A 19,680-nucleotide genomic window follows, 5' to 3' on the forward strand; every position below is an offset into this window, starting at 1 on the left:
GGGAAGGGCAGTCGTGCCCCTCGCCCTGGCATCAGGCCTTGCTGGTGCTGGGCAGGGGGTCCCCAAGACCCTCTGCGTCCGGTGGCGGAGCCAGGGTACGGAGGCACGGGGTATGGAGGCACAGGGTATGGAGGCATGGGGTATGGAGGCACGGCGTGCAGGAGGGACCAAAGCCACCTCTGCTCCTGGCCTTGGCACAAAAGGAGCCCAGTGCTGGGTGCACGGGGTGCACGGGGTGCACGGGGTGCTGGGTGCATGGTGCACGGGGTGTGTGGGGTGCGTGGGGTGCTGGGTGTGCGGTCCGTGGGGTGCACAGGGTGCTAGAGGCACAGGGTACTGGGTGCACTGGTACTGGGTGCAGAAGCTGCTGGGAGCACGGGGTGTGGGCTGCCTGGTGTGCTGGGTGTACAGGGTGTGGGGTTGTGAAGGTTGTTGGGTGCACAGGGTGCTTTGTGCAGAGGGTGCTGGGTACGTGGGGTGCTGGGTACACGGGGTGTGGGGTGCATGGCATGCTGGGTGCATGGGGTGCATGGGGTGTGGGGTGCCTACGGTGCTGGTTGCACAGGGTGTTTGGTGCAGGCGGTGCTCTGCGCACAGGGTGCTAGGTGCATGAGGTGCTGGGTGCACGGGGCACTGGGTGTGCAGGGTGCTGGTGTGCAGGGTGCTGGATATTCAGGGCGCTGGGTGCACGGGGTGCTAGGTGCACAGGGTGCTGGGTGTGCGGGGTGTTGGGTGTGCAGGGTGCTGGGTGTGCAGGGCATTGGGTATGCAGGGTGCTGGTGTGCTGGATGCACGGGATGCTGGGTGCACAGGGCACTGGGTGCATGGGGTGCTGGGTGTGCAGGGTGCTGGGTGCACGGGGTGCTGGGTGCACAGGGTGCTGGGTGTGCGGGGTGCTGGGTGTGCAGGGTGCTGGGTGTGCAGGGTGCTGGGTGTGCGGGGTGCTGGGATCACAGGGTGCAGGGAGCACAGGGTGAGGGAAGGCGCAGAGCAGCACGGCGAGCCCCTGCCACCCCGGGGTGACGCAGCAGGACGCGGTACAGCAGCGGGCCGACGGGTCACCAGCCTCTGTGCAGGCGGACGGGGCACGGTGGGCCCAGCGCTCCACCGGGCGCGCTCCAAGACGGTGCCTCTCCGGAGACGGTCACATCCACAGCCAGACACCCCGCTGTCCCCCCCTGTCCCCAGCCCCAGGTGACGGCTCAGCCCCGCGGGTCCCAGGGGACCGCAGCCCCATCGCCAGAGAAACGAGGTGCGCTGACTCCTGAACCAACACCGATGCTCGTCCGGAGCTCGTGCCGGCACCCGGCTGCCACCAGAGCCCCCAAAACCCCCCGTGCAGCGGCGGCGGAGACCCCCGACACCACGCGTCCCTGCCTCCGGGCGACGACGCTCGGGGGGACCGCGTCCCCTCAGGGGTATCCCCGACAGCGGGGATGGTGACGGCGACGGGGTGCGGGACCCTTACCGGTCCGGGCTGCTGGTTGGACGGGTCGCAGGCCAGCGAGACGAGATCTTTCAGGGGGTCCTGCGGGTTGAGATGAGGCGGGTACCGTATGGCCGTGTGGGGGAAGTAGGTGGAGGCCGTCTGGGGGAGAATCGAGGTGGTGGGGAAATGCAGCGTGGACGAAGGGTGCGGGCTGCGAGCGATACCTGCAGGACAGAGAGGGAGAGGGGACGGGTGGCGTCACCGGGAGCCCCCAGACCCTGAGCCCTGTTCCAGCCCTGCACTGTCCCCGCGCTCACCGCTGTGCACCGCGATGACGGGACGGTGGTGCTGCGTGAAGCTGCTCAGCCGGGGCGAGGAGTCCTGGGGCGACGGGCTGTTGAAGGGCGACTTGTCCATCTCCGTCTTCTTCACGGTGGGGGAGATGCCTGTTGGGGGGCAGGGGGAGGTGTTATGGTCCGCGCGCCCCCAAAGTGTCCTGCCTTGGGGTGCTGGGCTCGTTTGGGGGGCACCCTGGGGAGGGTGTGCGGGTGCAGGAGGGGTGCACAGGTTTGAGAGCACCTGGGGGTGTGTGGGTGGGTGTGCACCGGCACGTGGGTGTGCATCACTGGGTATGCACGGGGATCTGTGTGCATGTAGGTGCACACACGTGTGCAGGGGGCTGTGCACATGCACAAGGCACCTGTGTGCAACCGTGTGCAGTGTGCATTCGGGTGTCTGTATGCACACATGTGCATGCATGTGTGTTCTGTGTGTGTCTGTGTGTGTCTGCGTGTGTCTGCGTGCTTCAGCTGCGTGCACAGCTGTGCATGGGTGTGCATGCATGTGCACACAGATCCACATGCGTGTGCATGAGTGTGTGTGTGTGCCCACGTGTGCAGGCGTGCGTGCATGTGCTTCAGCATGAGTGTGCGTGCATCTGTGTGCACGGCTGTGCAGTTGTGTGCAGGTGTGTGCAGAGATGTGCACACCGACCTGCAGGTGTATGAGCTCGTGTGTGCATGTGCCTGCGTGTGCATCAGCACCATGCTGTGCATTCGTGAGTGTGCACGTGTGCACAATTGTGTGTACAAGTGTGCATCCGTGTGCACAGAGCAATGCATGTGTGTGGGGGGGGCTGGGCTCCCCCTCCCCACGGTGCCCGTGGGCCTGGGGACACCCCCGCACCCCCTGACGTGGGGCAGGACCCCACACCAGTGCCTGGGGGGCTCTGTGCTCGCAGGGGGCAGGACACCCCAGGTCCCCACGGGGCCAGGCGGGCGCGGGGGCTGGCGGGTTAATCCCCCCGCAGCTTTAGCTCTGGCCATTTGGCCCAGGCGCCGTTAATGGGTTTAGCCCCGTCTGAGACGCTCGTTTAGGAGGATTTCCCGGAACATCCAGTACGGGATTGCCGTAAAACCCTCGGCCACGGCTGAGCACGTCCCGCCGCCCCCCCCGCCACCGCCGGGATCAGGCCACCGTGGCAGACCCCGTGCACGCCGGTGCACACGTGTGTGCATGGCCCCGGCAGCCTCCTGCCCTCCCTCTGGCCTCTGTGGGGCACGGGGTCGGCCCTGGGGGCACAGAGGGGGGCACGGTGCTGGGCACGGATGCAGCACAGTCCTGTCCATATGGGGCACAGCCTCGGACCATACGTACCAGGATGGGGCAAAGTCCTCAGCCCATATGGGGCACAGACCCTGGCCTATTCGGGGCACGGTCCCCAGACCATATAGGGCACAGTCTCTGGTGTGTACAGGGCACAGCCCCTGCATGTATGGGGCCTTGGGGGCTGCTGTGGGGCTGGCCCCATCTTTGGGACAGCCCAGCTCCTAGGGAGGGCTGTGCAGTGACCCACAGCAGGCTTAGGGGGCTGACCCCAAGGGCTGAGCCCCCAAATATCCAGAAACATCACCAACAGGAAAAATCCTCCCTGGAATGAAAACCCTATGTAGGGACAGTTTTCCTTGTGTTGCACACTCCCTTGCTCAGCTCACCCCCCAAAATCCCATTTATTTGCTTTCTGCCAGCATCCCGCATGCTTCTGATGGGCTCCATGCCCCCAGCCCTGCTCCTCAACACCCCTGCGGCCACGGGATGGGGTCCAGCGGGGTGCGGAGGCCGGGCTGGATCCTGCCCCGTTGCCGGGGGTGCAGGACGGTGGGATAAAAGCGTGGGGGGCTCTGTGCCTGCAGCCCCGAGAAGGCGCCCTGGGGCGTGGGAGCCGCCGTGCCAGCCCCGCAGCATCGCTTTAATTAGCCCAGCCCGCCCCGGCCCCCCCTTTTTCTTAATGAACAGCTAATTGGGGCTGTCTAGACAGGAAAGGGAAAAAAAAAAAAAGCAAAAAAAAAAAAAGCAAAGCAAGAAAGAAATCTGTCCACAGCGAGCGCGGCAGCCGTGGGGCTGGGAGAGGCCAGTGTGGGGCTGGCCCTATAGAAAGGCTGTGCCTAAATGGGGAGGGGGTGTCTCATAATAGCATTATGGCACCTACAGAGAGCCAGTGCCTCAATGGGGGACCCTATAGTGACCCTATAGCACCTCTGGAGTGATTGTGCCTGAACAGGGGGGCTTATAGCAGGGCACAGGCACCGCGCCTGTGCTTCCGCAGGGGTGCCCGCCCTATAGCACCACGACGGCACCCGCAGGGGCCCCACAGCAGCCCCTACAGCGAGGCAGCCCCCGGCACCTACCCCCTTCCATGTCTTCTGTCCAGTTGCGGCTGCTACTCGTGGGCGAGTTGGAGGAGGTGTAGTACTCGCCCCCGGGGCTCGTGTCGATGTCGTCCTCCATGGAGCCCGACTTGTGCCGTTTGCTCCTGGGGACAGCAAAGGGTCAGGCTGGCCGTGTCCCCTTCCGCCCTGTCCCCCCCTGAAGCCCCCTTCCTTCGCCCACCCCCACCCCCAGCCCGTGCCATGGGCACCCATGGGTGCTGGCAGCTGCCGTGGGGGCGCAGCGCAGGCGGCAGGACCTGACCTGCCCGCGCCGTCCCACGCGGCGTGGCAGCGCGCGGCTGTGCCCGGGCCGGTCCCGGCATCGCCCCGCGGCACCTACCCGCTGGAGGAGGTGCTGGGCAGCGTCCTCCTCATGCCCGTGCTGGAGGGGTTCAGGTCGTAGGCCAGGTGGCCCTGCAGCTCCCCCAAGGAGAAATTTGGCCCCGTGCCCGTCACCACCGGCGCTGTGGGGAGAGGTTGGTGTCAGCAAGGGCTCGGCATCACCCCGTAGTGGCACTGGTGTCCCCCCCAACCCACCCCAAAGCCCGTCCCAGTGCCACCACAGTGCTGGAGAAGGTTTTTTTTTTGTTTCTGGGGGCCCACGGGCACTCACTTCGGGACACCTGGATGAGCTCGGTGACGCTGAACACCCCCGAGGTCACGAAGCTTTCCTGGAAGTCTGTCGAGTCTGCACAGGAGAGAGGGGAGGGCGCTGAGAGGGGGTGGGGGCCCAGTGCTTCCCCCCGTGCCCCCCACATCTCCCTAGGGCACCCATGGGAGCCAGGGGGCTGAGCTGTGACCCCCCCACCCCCTCCTTGTGCCTCCCACCCGCATCCTCAGGGCCGTCTATGCTGCAGCAGCCTGGGGACAGGCTCTGGTGTCCCCGGTAGACCCACGGTTATGGGGTGCTGAGCCCTGGTTCCTCTGCTCCCAAATCCTCATTTTGGCCACAAAGCCACCCAGGACATGACAGAGGACATGAGCACCCCATGGTGGTGACACCGCAGGCACCCCACACGTCCCTGCCATGTCCCCGCTTACCCAGCGTGATGGGCTTGCTGTCCTCCTGGTCCGAGCCGATGCCCGTCCGGGGGCTGCTGCTCTGCTCGGAATCTGCAAGAGAGGAAATCAGCGTGAGCCGCTGGGGAAACTGAGGCACGGGCAGGCTGCCTGTCCCCAAGAGGGACGTGACCAAGCTGGGACGTCACCTGCCACCGGTGGAGCCCGTTCCCTCCCTGCAGGCCCCACTGAGATGCTCCCCGCCACAGCCATACCCGCACCGGCGAAGGGCTGTGACCGGAGACCGGGGGACAGGCACCATCCTCGGTGACATCCCTGCCCCGCGTGCCCACACGTCTTAGCTAAAAATACCGGCGCAGACGCTGAGCTCAGCAGCCCCGCAGCCCCGACCCGCTGCCAGCAGCCTCGGGAGCATCCCTGCACCTTAACCCACTGCTGCGCCCCGGCACACGGGGGCATGCTTCGAGCGCATCCCTGGTGCCTTTGGAGCCCTTCCAAGCGCTTGGCGATAGATTTTTTTTTGGTTGTTTTTCTTTTCAAATTTTTCCCCGTTTCCCCCTTCCTTCCTCCTCCTCCTCCTCCCACCCCTTGGCCTTCGGCATCGCTCTCGCAGCTTTGGCTGATGCCGGGAAAAGGCTGAGACAATCCAAACAGCGCAGTCAAAACACATCGGCCCGCCGCTGCCAGCCAGCCCGCCGCGGCGTTTTGTTTCTTTCTTTCTTTTTTTTTTTTTTTCATTTAATTCTTTCCTTTATTTTCTCCCCCTTTTTTCTCCCTCGCCCCCCCAGCCCCTCGTGCGCGCGCCTCCTGGCTCGGTTATTTTTGGCCGCCGCGGCGAAGCCACGCGGGCGGTGGGACCGCGCCGCCCCCCGCCCCGACACCCCCACTTGGCGTCGATGCCGGTCGCAGCCATTTTGTCTCCCTCCCCTCCCCAATTTCCAGCCTTCCCACCCCCCTTTTCTTTTTTTTTTTTCCCTGCGCCCGCCCGCCAGCCATTTTGTGCCGGCGGCATCGCCGCATCCCGCCCCGACGCCGCATCCCGCCCCGTGCCCGTGCGCTTGCCCGCGCTTGGCTTCCTCCAGGCAGCCATTTTAGGGAGCAGAAATTCCCCCAGCGCCAAGCTTGGGGTTGGCTCCCCCCCATTTTTATTATTTTTTCTTTTTTTTTTTTTTTCCCTCCTTTTTCCCTTTATATTCCCGCTTGGAAAGCCGTCGTGCACCCAGGCAGCAGCCGGCACCCCAAGCACAGGGGTGCGAGCCGGGGTGGGGGGCAGCAGCCGGGACCCCCCTGTGCGCCCGTGGGCACCCGCGGGCCGGACACGGCCCCTCCTCGCCTCTTAAAACAACAAATCTCGCAGCGGCTCTGGAAGTGGTTAGCGATGGAGCCCGGCCAAGGCACGGGGCGGCGGCTGGCGGTTACAGCCCCAGCACCGCGGCCCCGCGCCCCCTGAGGTGCCCCCCGCTGCCCCGGCTCACCCCGAGGAGCCTCCCGGTGCCCCGCTGCGGCTCCCCCCACCCCTGAGACCCTTCCCATGGCCTCTGGTTTGTACCAAGATATCACACACAGCTCCTTTGGTCACCGAGAGGTGCCCCCGAAGCACGAGGCCCGCTTGGAGCTGCTCCATGTGATGCCCCCCGGTGCCTCCCGGGGCCTATCGGTCACCCCAAGATGCCCCCCACGGCCCCGTGCCCCCCCCAGACACCCCCCACGGCCTCGTGGCCATCCCAGGGCACCCACACGGCCCAGGCCCTGCACCCCGGGGCTCCACATGGTGTTCGGCTCACCCTGAAATGCCCCTCGTGGGCCCTGGGCCTGCTCCAAGATGACCTCCATGGCCCTTTGGGTGTCCCAGGACCCCCACAGTGGTCTCTGTTCACCCCAAGACACCCCTTCTGGGTTCTGCCCCCCCCACAGCCCCTGCTCCCCCCGAAATGCCCCTCGTGGGCCCTTTGTCCCCTCCCAGGTTGTGTCCCCCGGCCCTTTGCCCCACGTGGGCCTTTACAGCCCCCTCAAGACGCCCGCCATGGCCTTGTGGCTGTAGTTTCCCCACCCCGAGGTGCCCCCCATGCCCCTCGATTCCCTCAGAGACGTTCACACCATCCTCCCTGCTCCCCCCCAACTCCTTCCACAGCCCTTTGGCCCCCCCAAACTGCCCCCATGGCTCCCCCCATGACATCCCCTTGGCCCTTTGGCCATGCCAACTCCCCCATGGCCCTTTACACCCCCAAGGTGCCCCATGGAGCCCTTCGCCCACCCCAAGCTGCCCCATCCCAGCCCTATTTGTCCCCATGGGGGTACCCCAGGACTCCCCCCTCCCCAAAACCCCCCCGCTGCCCCCACACCCCGCACCACCCAGCATCACCCAGTGTCAGCACATCGGGGTGCCCGCGCTCGCTGCCCACCACCCTGGTGCTACCCCACGAGGGGGTGCGGGTCCCCCAAACGCACCCCACTTTGGGGATCGGGGCCCCCCCAAGCTGCCGGGGGGGCCGTGGCGGCGCGGCCGGGCGCGTGTGCCAGCAATTTCTGGCTGCCTCCTCGCTGCGCAGCGGCCGGCCAAGCTCTGCTCTCACCGCCATGTGACGGCTGCCTGCCGCCGGCCAACGCTCGCTAAAATGGCGAAGGAGCTGCCGCCGCCACGCTCGGCCCCCCCCAAAGGGGTTTTGGGGGGCTGGGAGGGGTCCCCCGTCCTCAAACATTGGGGCTGCTCTGCCTGCACCCTGCACGGAGCTCGGTTGCGCCAAGGAGGTGCCCCCCACTATGTGACCCCCCCTGGGTGTTGGTGCTGGGACCCCCTTTTTTCAGGCTGGGTTTTCCCACCCCGCACCCCCACCTCGGGGCGTGGGGGGGGGTCACCGACGTGGGGGCAGCATGGACGGGACGGGGACACGCAGGGCACCCCCTGCCCACCGGTGGGGAGCCATGGGGAAGGGGTTAAGTGCCAGCGTGTCCCCCCCCCGCCGCGCTGCGCCGAGATCTCGGTGCCCAAACAGGTCGATAGCTCGTCCTCTTAAAAATAGAAAAGTGCGTGCCCAGTGAGGGGGGGGGAACGAAGGGGGGGGGGGCAGCGAGGGCTGCCCAGGCGCGCTGGCAGCCTGGCCCCGTGCCACCCATTGAATTACAGCCGCCCCGGCCCCGCGCGCTGGCAGGGTGCCCCCGGCCCCACAGCGGCTCCCTGCCCACGGCCCCGCCGCTTGGGAACGGGTCCCCCCCCGCCCCCGGCAGCCCCCGGGCTTGGCGGCCCCAAGCGGGGCTGTCCCCGGGGGGGGGGGTCCCCGCCGGCCGGGCTCCCCCCTGGGGGCTGAGGCCCTGGCGCAGGCTGCGGGAGAGCCCTGGCTCCGTGCCCGAGCGCTTACGGTAACAGGGCACGGTGTTACCGGCAGCGGCGCGGGGCGCAGGCGCGGAGGCTGGGGGATGCTCAGGGCTGAGGGGGGGGCTTTGGGACCGCTGGGTGATGGGCAGCCGTGCTGCAGGCTCCTACTCCGTGCCTCAGTTTCCCCTTGGGGGGGCTAATCCCCGTCCCCCTCTCTCCCTCCGTGTCAGAGCGGCCCCGGCATCTCCAAGGCGGGCCTGGCCGAACCCACCGCAGCCGCCATCAGTAGGGCCCAGAGTGAACGGCCCAGCTGGGCCGCCTGCGGGAACCTGAGCCCCATGGGGCTGTGGGGAGCTGATTTGGACCCCCCCCCCCCATCCTAGCGACCCCCCTGTTTGTGCTGCTCTGAGCATTTTTCCCCATCCTGCCCCCCCTTACATAAACCCCAGCACAGCCCCGCTTGTGTAACCTCCTTTGCACAACGCCCCCCCCGACGTGCTGCACTAAATCCTGGCTCAGCCCCACGGGCTGGGGGCACCAGAGCCCCCCCCAGCACCCCCCCGTGCCTCCCCAGCACCCGCAGCCCCCGGGGTGCGATGAGTTTGCCGGGTCTCAGCCTGAGCATCGGGCTGGGAGCTCCCCACCACCACCAGCCCCTCGCAGAGGGGTGCGGGGCCCCAATTTTCTCGTGCTGTGGGGGGAGCGAGTGGAGTTGTCCCCCCCCCCCCAAGGGCTGGGGGTGGCGGGGCCGCGTCCCGCTGCCACGTTCGCCGGCTGCAGCCAGCTGGCCCGGGCAAGCGGCCGGCGCCTGCGAGCTCCAGCGCGCTGGGAGCGAGCTCCTGTCCTCGGCCGACCCCTGCGGGAGCGGGGAGACGGCGGCGGCGGCGCAGGGGGGGTGCGGGGGGGACCAGGCCCCCACCGAGGGCAGCCGGGACGTGGCTGGGCCGCAGCCAGCGAGAGCGGGGACAGATGGCAGCGGACAAAGGGACGGGGTTGGGGGAGTGAGGGGAGGGGGGCTCGGCACCGTTGTCTGTCCCCCTGCCCCGCAACAACGTGGGGTGGGGTGGGGGGGTCCCCCGAGACTGGGGGGGGGGGGTTAGGGTGCACCCTCTGTCAGCTGGTGAGGGGCTGGCGGCTGGACTCAGAGGCGTGGGGGGGTGGAGGGGGGTGGGGGTGGAGAGGGGGAAGGGGAAGGGGAAGGGGAAGGGGAAGGGGAAGGGGAAGGGGAAGGGGAAGGGGAAGGGAAAGGGAAAGGGAAAGGGAAAGGGAAAGGGAAAGGGAAAGGGAAAGGGAAAGGGAAAGGGAAAGGGAAAGGGAAAGGGAAAGGGAAAGGGAAAGGGAAAGGGAAAAGGAAAGGGAAAGGGAAAGGGAAAGGGAAAGGGAAAGGGAAAGGGAAAGGGAAAGGGAAAGGGAAAGGGAAAGGGAAAGGGAAAGGGGAAGGGGAAGGGGAAGGGGAAGGGGAAGGGAAAGGGGAAGCGGAAGGGAAAGGGAAAGGGAAAGGGAAAGGGAAAGAAGAAGAAAAAAGATGAAGAAGAAGAAGAAGAAGAAGAAGAAGAAGAAGAAGAAGAAGAAGAAGAAGAAGAAGAAGAAGAAGAAGAAGAAGAAAAGGAAAATAAAAAGAAAGAAAAAGAAAAAGAAAAAAGAAGAAGAAGAAGGAGGAGGAGGAGAAGAAGAAGGAGAAGAAGAAGAAAAGGAAAATAAAAATAAAAAGAAAGAAAAAGAAAAGGAAAAAAAGAATAATAATAATAAGAAGAAGAAAAATAAAAAGAAAAAGAAAGAAAAAAAGAAAAAGAAAAAGAAAAAGAAAAAGAAAAAGAAAAAAAAGAAAAAGAAAAAGAAAAAGAAAAAGAAAAAGAAAAAGAAAAAGAAAAAGAAAAAGAAAAAGAAAAAGAAAAAGAAAAAAGAGAAAAAGAAAAAGAAGGAACGAGAAGAAAGGGAAAGTAAATTGAATAAAATATGGAAGGAGAGAAAAGCGAAATGAGCAGAGGGCAGGACAGAGGGTAACAAGGGAGGGAGGAGAAGGGCGATGACCGGGGAGGACCGGAGGGTTCCTGGCCTGGCCCCCAGCACTGCGCCTGCTGTCCCCCCCCAGCCAGACCCGCTGCACCCTCACCTGTCCTGGGCCTCACTGCGCCCCGAGCCCCTGCTCCGGGGCACGGCACAGCCCCCCCAGCACAGCCCCCCCAGCACAGCCCCCCAACACCCCTGTGCCCCCAACCTCCCTGTGACACCCCCCATGCACCCCCCGGGCATTGTGGCACCATCCCTCCCGCGGCTGGCAGGGACCCCAGCCCCAGCTGCCGGTGCCAGCCGGGCACGGGGGCTCGGCGGCGTCTGTCCCCCCCCTTTCCCCGTGCCCACGGCCGCCGGCGGGGGCAGGAGAGCCGCTGGCATCTGCCACCCCAGCTGTCCCTCGCCAGCGCGGCACGGAGCCGGGCGCCCGGCCAGGATGGCAACTGCGGCCCCGGGGAGGGCATGGAGCTTGCCAGCGTGGGGGGGACGGCGGGTGGCGAAGGCGGGGGATGGCAGGTGCTGGCAAGACGCACGGCGTTCATCTTTTATTCATCGGGGGGCCAGCGGCACGGCTGGCAGCCCGGTCCCCTCGCCGTGCCCGAGGATGGGGACGTTCCCCTCGCACCCGGTGCCAGGTCCCGAGGGCTCCGCTCGCTGAGCACGGGGCCGCTCGGGGCACTGGGGACGCTGTGCCCGCAGCTTGTTCTGGCCCAGGGGGGTGGTGGCAGAGCCCCCTGCCCCTGGGGACATGGGGACACGGGGCTGGGCACCGTGGGGTGCCGGGGACACCCTGACCTCCCAAGGGCGCGTCGAGCTGGGAGCTCCGCGTGCCGAAACCACCGCGGGCACCGGCACGGAGAGGGGACGGGAGCGTGGCCCTTGCCATGGGGACACCCCCGGGGGGGTGACGGTGCAGGGGACAGGAACCCTGGGACCAGCACCCCCCCCGTGTGCCCCTCGCACCGCTGCCGTCCCCTTTCCAACACGCAGCTCCCGCAGCCTGGAGATTCTCTGCTGGCTACTAACATTGTGCGCGTTGTGTTTGGGGGTGGGGGGGCGTCTCCCCTCCCAGCCTCGGGGCTCTGCCTATCTCCAGGACCTCAGCCCCGGCTCCCCCGGCGGTTTGGCTGCGAGGGGAGCGATACCTGGTGTGTGTGGGGGGGTGCTAAGGGGGGGGAGCGTGTGTTTATCTGGCTGCTGGGGGGGGTTATCAGGGCCCACCTGCCCGCCAGCGCCCCATGTGTGTCTGCGAAGGGCAGACCCCAAATATTGCGCACCCCGACAGCCTCCCCATGGATATTTTTGCTCGGGGGGGGGGGTAATGCCTGCTCCTCCAACCGGGGGGGAGCTGCACGGCCGCTTGGCACCGCCGGCCTGGCACGGGCAGCGGGCAGCGGGCGCGCTCGGGCCGGGCGCCCTGGCACGGGTTCCCCCGGCAGATTGGTGCCATCTGCCTCTCGCCGGGCTGGGGAGGGGAGATAAGCGGCTGCCAGGCCTGGGGGGGCTGCTGCGGCGTGCCAGGGGGAGCGCGGTGCCCCCCCTCCAGGGCTCGCTGCCTGACCCCCCCCCTCCCGCACCCCGGCGCCCATCTGCTCGCCCCGCTGGGCTCAGCCAAAGGGCACTGCTGGGGGAAGCTCGCGGCAGGGCAGAGCCCAGGCCCCCCCCTGCACCCCCCCAGCCTGCTGGGGCCATCGCTGCGAGGTCCCCCCCATCCCGGAGCACCCCAAAAGGGTGCAGGGGGCCCCGTCCTCCTGGCTCCCCGTGCTCCCAGTGCCTGGGGGCGCAGGGGTGGGGGGGCGCAGGGGTGGGGGCCACGGAGCTGGGGCTGCAGGGCTGCAGCACGGCCCCCCCCCCGCACACTGCTGCCGTAGGGAGCAGTTGGGAGGAATCTCTCCGTAATGCTTCGAAGGTCCTGGCACAATCGACTGGGGAGATTGATTACCATTTTACTGCAATGCTTTTGACTTTCACCAGCGACCTCCGAGCTTCCCCCCCCCCCCCCCTTCCCCGTTCTCTCCCCCCCCCCCCGGTTGCACACCCAGCTCTGGGCTGCAGCGCCAACCCCTCCCCCACTGCGGTGTGCAGAGCCCAGCCCTGCACCCAGCCTGCACCCAGCCTGCAGCCAGCCTGGAACAGCCTGCACCCATCCTGCAACCATCCTGCACCCATCCTGCACCCCTCCTGCACCCATCCTGTAACCATCCTGCACCCGTCCTGCACCCGTCCTGCACTGCAACCAGTCCTGCACCCAGCCTACACCCATCCTGCACCCATCCTGCACCCTGCACTGCAGCCAGCCCCGCTCCTGGCCCTGCACCCATCCTGCACCCACCCTGCACCCATCCTGCACCCACCCTACAAATGCCCCGCACACACCCTGCACCCCGCCTGCACCCAGCTCTGCACCCACATTGCTCCCAGCCCTGGCTGCAGCGCTGCACCCCCCCAGCACCCACCCAGCACCCAGCCCTGCAGGCAGCCGTGGGGCTGCAGCGGGGCTGTGAGGGGTGGGGGACAGACCCTGCCCTCCCCAGCCTCACCCCGTGCCTCAGTTTCCCCACCTGCACCGAGCACACGGGGGGAACCACAGCAGGGTCCCCAGCACGCCCCGGCCCTCAGCATCACTTGCAGGGGGGGCAGCTCAACCCTCCCCAGCCTCTCCTAGCAGGGAGGCCCGGCCGGGGGGGGGGGGCCTCCTCCGCCACCCCCCCTCCCTCGCGTTGCCAGAGCAGCGGCTGGGAAATTCTGCTGACAGCAGCGAAAGGAGCCGGGTGCGGGCGGGCGGCTGAGCCCACGCGCTGCGGCCGATGCCGGGGGGCTGCAGGCGGCCGGAGCCGGGGGCTGGAGCCCCCCAGGGGTGAGGGGCAGCCCCCCCCAAAACCTCCTCCTCCTGCTGGCCTCCGGCCTGGTTTGGGGCTGGGGGTGCTGAGATGAGCAAAGCGGGGGCGAAGTGTGCGCAGGGGGCAGTGAGCAGGGAAAATGCAGGAGTGCGCACATGGGTGCTGCTGGGTGCTGCTGGGTGCAGGATGGACCCAGCGAGTGTGCGAGGCCACGAGGACCCCCAGGACCCCCCCACTGCTCCCACACCAGGACAGCGCGGGTCTCCCCAGCACGGGGTCCCCCCACATCCATCCCTGCCTCAGTTTCCCCACTGTCCAGCTAACCCCTCCTTGCACAAAGCAGTCTGTGCGCAATGGGGCCGGGAGATGCTGAGCGCCCAGCACCCAGCAGCACCCTGGGGTCCCTCCCTCCCCCCCCCCGCTGCCAGCTGTCCCCTGGTCCCCCTTAACCGGGGCGCGGAGCGACCTTAACAGGGAAAGTGAGCGGCTGCCAGGCCTTATCAGAGAGTATTTACAGCCGCTGTGTTCCCAATTAGACATCAGGTGACTGCGGCTGCTGGGGACCCAGACACCAGGGTCAAGGTCGCAGGCGGGGGGGGGGGGCGGCAGGGGGGCGGCCGCCTCCCCTGGGGACACCCGCGGCTGCGGGGCCACTGGGGAACCCCCCTGGCACCCACACCGCGGGGTCCCCGGTGCTGGCACCGCAGCCGTCATCGGGGTCCTCGTCCCTGCCGGCAGCACAGCCACTGCAGGGCTCCCAGTCCATCCGGGGAGGCTCCCAGTTCAGCCCAGTACAGGGTGCTGGGTGCCCCCAGCATGGCAAGCAGCACCCCAGTTAAGCCCAGTGCCCTGTCCCAGTTCAACCCAGCAGGGCCAAGCACCCAACGCCCCCCTACGCTGCCCGGTACCCGATGCCACATTGTGCCCCCCACCCCCAGCAGCTCCCGCGGCCCCGCGCCCCCAGCACAGCGCCCGTTGTCCCCAGTGCACCCAGTGGGGAACGGCCGCGCCTGCTGGGTCCCATCCTGCCCTCGAGCGCGCGGGCGGGAGGCGCTGGCACAACGTGCACGCACACGTGCACTCACACGTGCAAGCACACGTGCACGCACACACGTGCACGCAGCAGCCCTGGGGCAGGATCCAGCCCCGGCGGGCACAGTGCAAGGTGTGCCCGGCTCTCCCCGACCCACCGGGCACCCACGGGTGCTTGGCGACGTCCCATGGGTGGGGGGCACCCCGGAGAGGCCACCGAGGCGCGGGACAACGCAGGGTGCTGGTTCTGGTGAGCAATCCCAGAGCAATCCCGCCGGGCATCACGACCTGCCTGTCCCCAAAGCCACGAGGGTTTTGTGACCCCAAATCCTGAATCCCTCCAGCACCCGGCCCACCCCCTGAGGGCGTGCAGGGGGGGGGCACGGGGAGCCTGGCAGACCACGGTGGCTTCCGGGGGACCTGGCTGACACCCAGCACATCCACCCGCACCGCTGTGATTTATGGCTCCTGATGTGATTTTTTCAAACCCCCTTTGTTGGGATTACAGCCCCGAGAGCCCCCCTCGGTGCCACGATCCGTCCTTGGGCTGCCGCCAGCACCGGGAGGGGAGCAGCCGCCCTGCGCTCCCCACGCTGCATGGGCTGTGGTTGGGCGCAGGGGGACATCGGGGAGCAGCGGGGACATCGGGGGGTAGGGGGAGACCCAGCCATGAGACCTTTTCTCAGCCCAAGCTGAGCACACAGCCACAAAGGTCCCTTCCTCGTGGGACCCCAGAGCTGCGCGCACCAGCACGGCACCATCCGGAGCCAGCGAAGCTGCCCGGGTAAAGCAGGAGCTGCCTCGAGCTCCAGGCTTCGTCCTCCTGGCACGTGGGGACGATGGCTTCGGGACCTATTCGTGGCCATGCTGCGTCCGCCTCGCCCACCGTGCCTCAGTTTCCCCATTCTGTTTGTGAATGTGGCCGTGGCGAACGGCTGCTGGACCGCTGCCAGCATCCCCGGGGACACGCTGGGAACAGGCTGGGGACAGGCTGGGGACAGGCTGTCCTCTCCTGGCACACATCAGCCGCCTGCTGCCCTGCGTCCCCAGCACCATCAGCAGCCTCGGGGACCGCTCGCACCCCCCCTAAAACGTCCCTCCCTGGGAACCAGGATCGGTGCCAGGTGGGGGGAGAGGGCAAGCGTGGGGGGCACCCACGTGGGACGGGATTCACGGCGCTGTGCCGAGCACTGGGCTCCTCTCCATGGGGCTGGGGAGGTGACATCGGTCCCCAGGGCGGCTTCCCCCACCTGCGGCACGAGGCGGGAAGGAGAAGCAAATCCCCCGGGGGGGGGGCACGGCTGCAGCAGGAGGGATCCCAGCCCCATCCCCTCCCCGAGAGCCACCCAGGCAGCGCCTACCTCTCTCGCGGACGAAGTAGGCCAGGTAGAGGTCGAGCTCCTTGACGGAGACGCTGATGTGGTGGGGCTGGACGCAGAGGATGGGGTTGGTGCACTGGCCCGACTTGACCAGGCGCTCGCCGTCCGTGCTCTCCAGCGGGATCCCTTTGAAGAGGATGACCATGACGAGGTCGAGCCGCCACACCTTGTCCGCCTGCCGCAGGCAGTCGATGCGGCGCATCTTGCCCTTCTGGTCGGGGTTGGAGAGGACGCAGCACGAGGGCTTCTTGCCCGTGATGGAGAGCACGAAGTCCTCGCGGCACTCGGGCCGGATGTCCTTGCGCAGCTTGGCCAGGAGGCGCGAGGCCCACTTCTGCTTGACCTCGGGCTTCTCGCTCAGCAGCTCGTCCTTCACCGCCCTCTCCTCGTCCTTCGTCATCCTCTTCTCGTGCTTCTTGAAGTACTTGCGCTTGCGGGCCTGCAGGTTGAACCAGGTGTAGGCGAAGGCCCGGACGTGGGGGAGCAGCGCCTCGATGAAGGGGTGGAACTCATCCTGCGGGAGCACAGGGACAGGCCGTCACCCCCGGCCCAGCCCGCGGCCCCCCCTCCCGTGTCCCCAAACCCACCCCTGGCCACCCGCGGGGACCCGCTGGGGACATCCCCGCCGGGCCACGTCCCCGTCGGAGCAGCGGCCAGGAGGCAGGGAAGCGGTGCCCGCCCGCTGGGGCCGGGACCCCCCAGCCCCTCGCAACCGGGACACGGAGGGGGACACGGGACATCGCTCCCGCGTCCCCTGGCAGCACCCATAAATCTCGCCAGGCCACCAAACGCGGCCGGGGCGCGACGGAGCCGCCGGGGCCGCGGAGGGGCAGGCGCTGACGTCAGGCGTGCTGTGTCGGCAGGATCCGAGCCCTCTCCCCTTCCCACCCACGCACACCGGGATCCGTTCCCGACAGGCGCAGAAATCCCGCCTGACATCGCACCCAGCGGCACCGGGTGCCCAGCAGCCACCCGAGCCACCCGGGTCGGGTCCCCAGCACCCCGGGGTGGCACCCGAGGCGGGCGCCACACGGGCCGCGGGTGCCACGGTGCTCCCCGCTCCCTCCGGCCCGAGGAAACTCCCCCCAGTTTGCCCCAGTTCTGGCCAGCCCGGCTGCTGGCGGGCGGCCCAGTGAGCAATGCGTGCTCTGACTGTCTTTTTCCACTTGGCTGCTGGATGAGGCCGTCCCCGAAAGAAAACAAGGAAAGTGCATCCATCTCCCCGGCCCCTCCTTCCCGCATCCGATTTTCCCAGTTCGGAAAAAATCCGTGCTTCCTGGCTGGGGCTGGGGAAGGGGGGGGACGGGGGGGACACACGCACGGGGCACAGCGAGGTGTCGGGAGCCCTCCCGGCGGGGCTCGGCGCTGGAAAATCAACGCGGCCGGGCTCCCCGGTGCCTCGGGGTGGTTGGGTTGAGGAGGGGTTGCGTTGGGAACACGGCCCCGTGCCCCAAAGAGCAGCCCCGGGCAGGATCCGGCCCTGGGGGTGCCGTTGGGGGACCTGGCACGGAGCAAGCGGGCGCGGAGAGGGCTGCGAGAAGTGGGGTTGGCTTTAGGGAGGGTGCAAACCGACCTCCGCCTGCCCACCACCATAGCTCCAAGCCTTCCAAAAGCCTTTTTTTTCCCCTCGTTTTCTCACTCCCTCCCCCAGCCGGATCGTGGCGGCACAGCTGAGGGCAGGGCGAGGGCGAAGCAGCCCCGTGGTGCGCAGCCGGGACGGAAGCACCGCGCGGCCCCGAGGGCAGGGTTTGGCCCACGGGGCCCCTCACTGCGGGACGGAGCCCAGCACCACGCCACAGCCCCACGCCTGGACTGGGGGGGGGAAAACCACGGCCAGGGGGGCTGCAGGGAGAGGGACCCACGCCTGGGCAGGATCGGTGCAAGGATGGAGCCCCCGCTGCAGGCTGCGGACAGCGGTGCCGTGCCAAAGCAGCCCTGTCCCCAGGCGACCCCGATGTCCCCTCCCGGCACCAACCATCCCTGCTGGGGCTCCCACCCAGCCCCAGCCCCAGCACAGCCCCAGAGCAGCCCCGCACAGACCCCGCTCACAGCCCCCAGCGCAGCCCCTGATGTCCCCCCCTGGATCCCAGACCCTTCTGGTCCCCTTGCACAGATCCCAGTAACGACCAGCACAGCTCCACCAATCCCCAGAAGTTCCCTCAAGCACAGACCCCAAAATTTCCCAGCACAGCACCCCCTGGAAGCTGAAGGCCCCCACTCCAGACCCGTTTTATCCCCCACCGACCCCAGCAGCATCACCAGAGCTGTGACCCTGGCGGGTGTCCCCTCACAGCCCAGAAGGACCCATCCTTGCTGGGGGACACATCCTGACCATGGGGACACGTCCTTGTGGGGGGATAGCTCTGCCACGTGGACCCACCCTGCCTGCAGGGACCCACCCCAACCCCGGGGATCCGTCCTGCCCATGGGATCCATCCCTGCCCACGGAGCCGTCCCTGCCGGCTGCTCCCGGGGCGTCCACAGCCCCACACGGCCGCAGGGTCTGGTTCCCTCCCCAGCAGCAGCCGCTAATTCAGTGCAGCTGGGCAAGGGCTGGGCATGTGTCTTAAATCAGGGAAGAAGGTCAAAGAAAAGTAAGACAGGAGCCGAAAAAAGAAGCAGCGAGTTCCAAAAACAATACTTGGCCGGGGCGGTGGGCGGCTGATCTTCCTTGGTGGCCGGTTATTCGGGCGAGCCCTACAAATTGCTGCCAGACCCCGGCCCCACCACCCTCCCCGGGCAGCCGGTGGCAGGGCCGGCCGGAGGGCACCGCGCCGCTGTCCCCTCGCGGTGGGCAGTGACACCCCGGGGACACCACGCAGGGACCGTGCAGGCAGCGCCTTGGGTGCTGCTCGCCCTTGCCACGAGGCCACGGGACGAGCGGCCACCCCACCGCCCTTGGGGCCCCCGGAGCTGCGGTGGGGCCCCCCCCTCGCCCCCGCGGGCACCGCAGCAGGATTACGGCGAGCCAGGAGCCGAACCCAAAGCCGATCAGCCCTTCGCCAACTTTCCCTCCCGCCCGGCTTATCCCGCGCGGAGATGCGGCCCCGCGCTAAGCCGCTTTAGCGGGGCCAGGCGAGGCCAGCCGGGGGCACGGGGACAGCCGGAGGGGGCTCGCTGCCTGCCCAGCAGGGAGCCGCATCCCCAAAACCAGGCATGGAGGTGGCAGGGGACGGCTTGGGGACACCACAGTTGCAGCCGTGGTCTCCTGCTCGTCCCCCAGCCCAGGGGACAGGCCAGCAGGGCTGGGGACTGTCCCCGTGCCCACAGGCACTGCGCACGGGTGTCCCCCACCCCAGGTGATGCCGGTCGGGTCCACCCCAAGCTCTGCCATGGGACGCGGTGGCAGGGAAGCGCTTTCTGCCTGCTTGTCCCCAGCGCTGCCAGCCCCATAACGCTCTCCATCACGGTGCTGCACCCCCTGAAAAAAGCACCCGTGCCCCCCTCCCCGAACCCACCCATCCCCGGCACCCGCAGCGCGGCGCAGCGCCGGCAAAGGGCTGGTTAACTTTTCCTGCTGTTGTTTTTCATTTGCTGGGCTGGGAAGCAGAGACATGCTGCAATACCACAGACAAGGCTGTTCTCGGGGCATTTCCGGCCGGGAATCTGGCAGCAGAGCCTGTTCTTGGGCCCCTTCCAGCCCGGGCTTGTAAAGCCCCGCGACCCGGGGTGGAGCCGCCCATGTCGGGGTGCTGCTGGCACCCGGCCCCCTCCGTGCTGCCCTTCTGGGCTGGGGGAGGTCGGGCCGGGAGGGGAAACTGAGGCACGGGGTAACCCCATCTCCGTCCCAGTGTCCGTCCTGCCGTGGGGCAGGGAGGGGAAGGACAAACGGATGCTCTGCGAGGCGCTGGGCACGCTGTGCTGGGATCAGCTCCCGCAGCCTGGGGGGGCACAGCCGGGGCGCTGCCTCTCCCCGTGCTCCTGCCCGTCCTCGTGGCTCTGCACC

At 67.4% G+C, this 19,680-nt stretch overlaps 1 protein-coding gene across 8 annotated transcripts in view; it reads right to left on the reverse strand.

The window, feature by feature from the left end:
• Positions 1–19,680, reverse strand: part of NFIC (nuclear factor I C) — a 42,807-nt gene that overhangs the window by 6,637 nt on the left and 16,490 nt on the right. For 4 of the 8 annotated variants that reach the window (XM_072029316.1, XM_072029314.1, XM_072029318.1 and 1 more), the window contains exons 2-8: positions 15,717–16,248; positions 5,179–5,250; positions 4,751–4,825; positions 4,478–4,601; positions 4,117–4,241; positions 1,747–1,875; positions 1,469–1,653 (exon numbers count right to left, since the gene is read on the reverse strand). In XM_072029316.1, the coding sequence (XP_071885417.1) occupies positions 1,469–1,653; positions 1,747–1,875; positions 4,117–4,241; positions 4,478–4,601; positions 4,751–4,825; positions 5,179–5,250; positions 15,717–16,248 (1,242 nt within the window). Of the gene's footprint in view, positions 1–1,468; positions 1,654–1,746; positions 1,876–4,116; positions 4,242–4,477; positions 4,602–4,750; positions 4,826–5,178; positions 5,251–15,716; positions 16,249–16,321; positions 16,598–16,678; positions 16,964–19,680 lie in introns of those variants that run through there. The other 4 variants (XM_072029315.1, XM_072029313.1, XM_072029311.1 and 1 more) reach the window with 2 other exon arrangements.

This window comes from Anas platyrhynchos, chromosome 29 (assembly GCF_047663525.1).
Source record: "Anas platyrhynchos isolate ZD024472 breed Pekin duck chromosome 29, IASCAAS_PekinDuck_T2T, whole genome shotgun sequence".
NCBI lineage: Eukaryota > Metazoa > Chordata > Aves > Anseriformes > Anatidae > Anas > Anas platyrhynchos.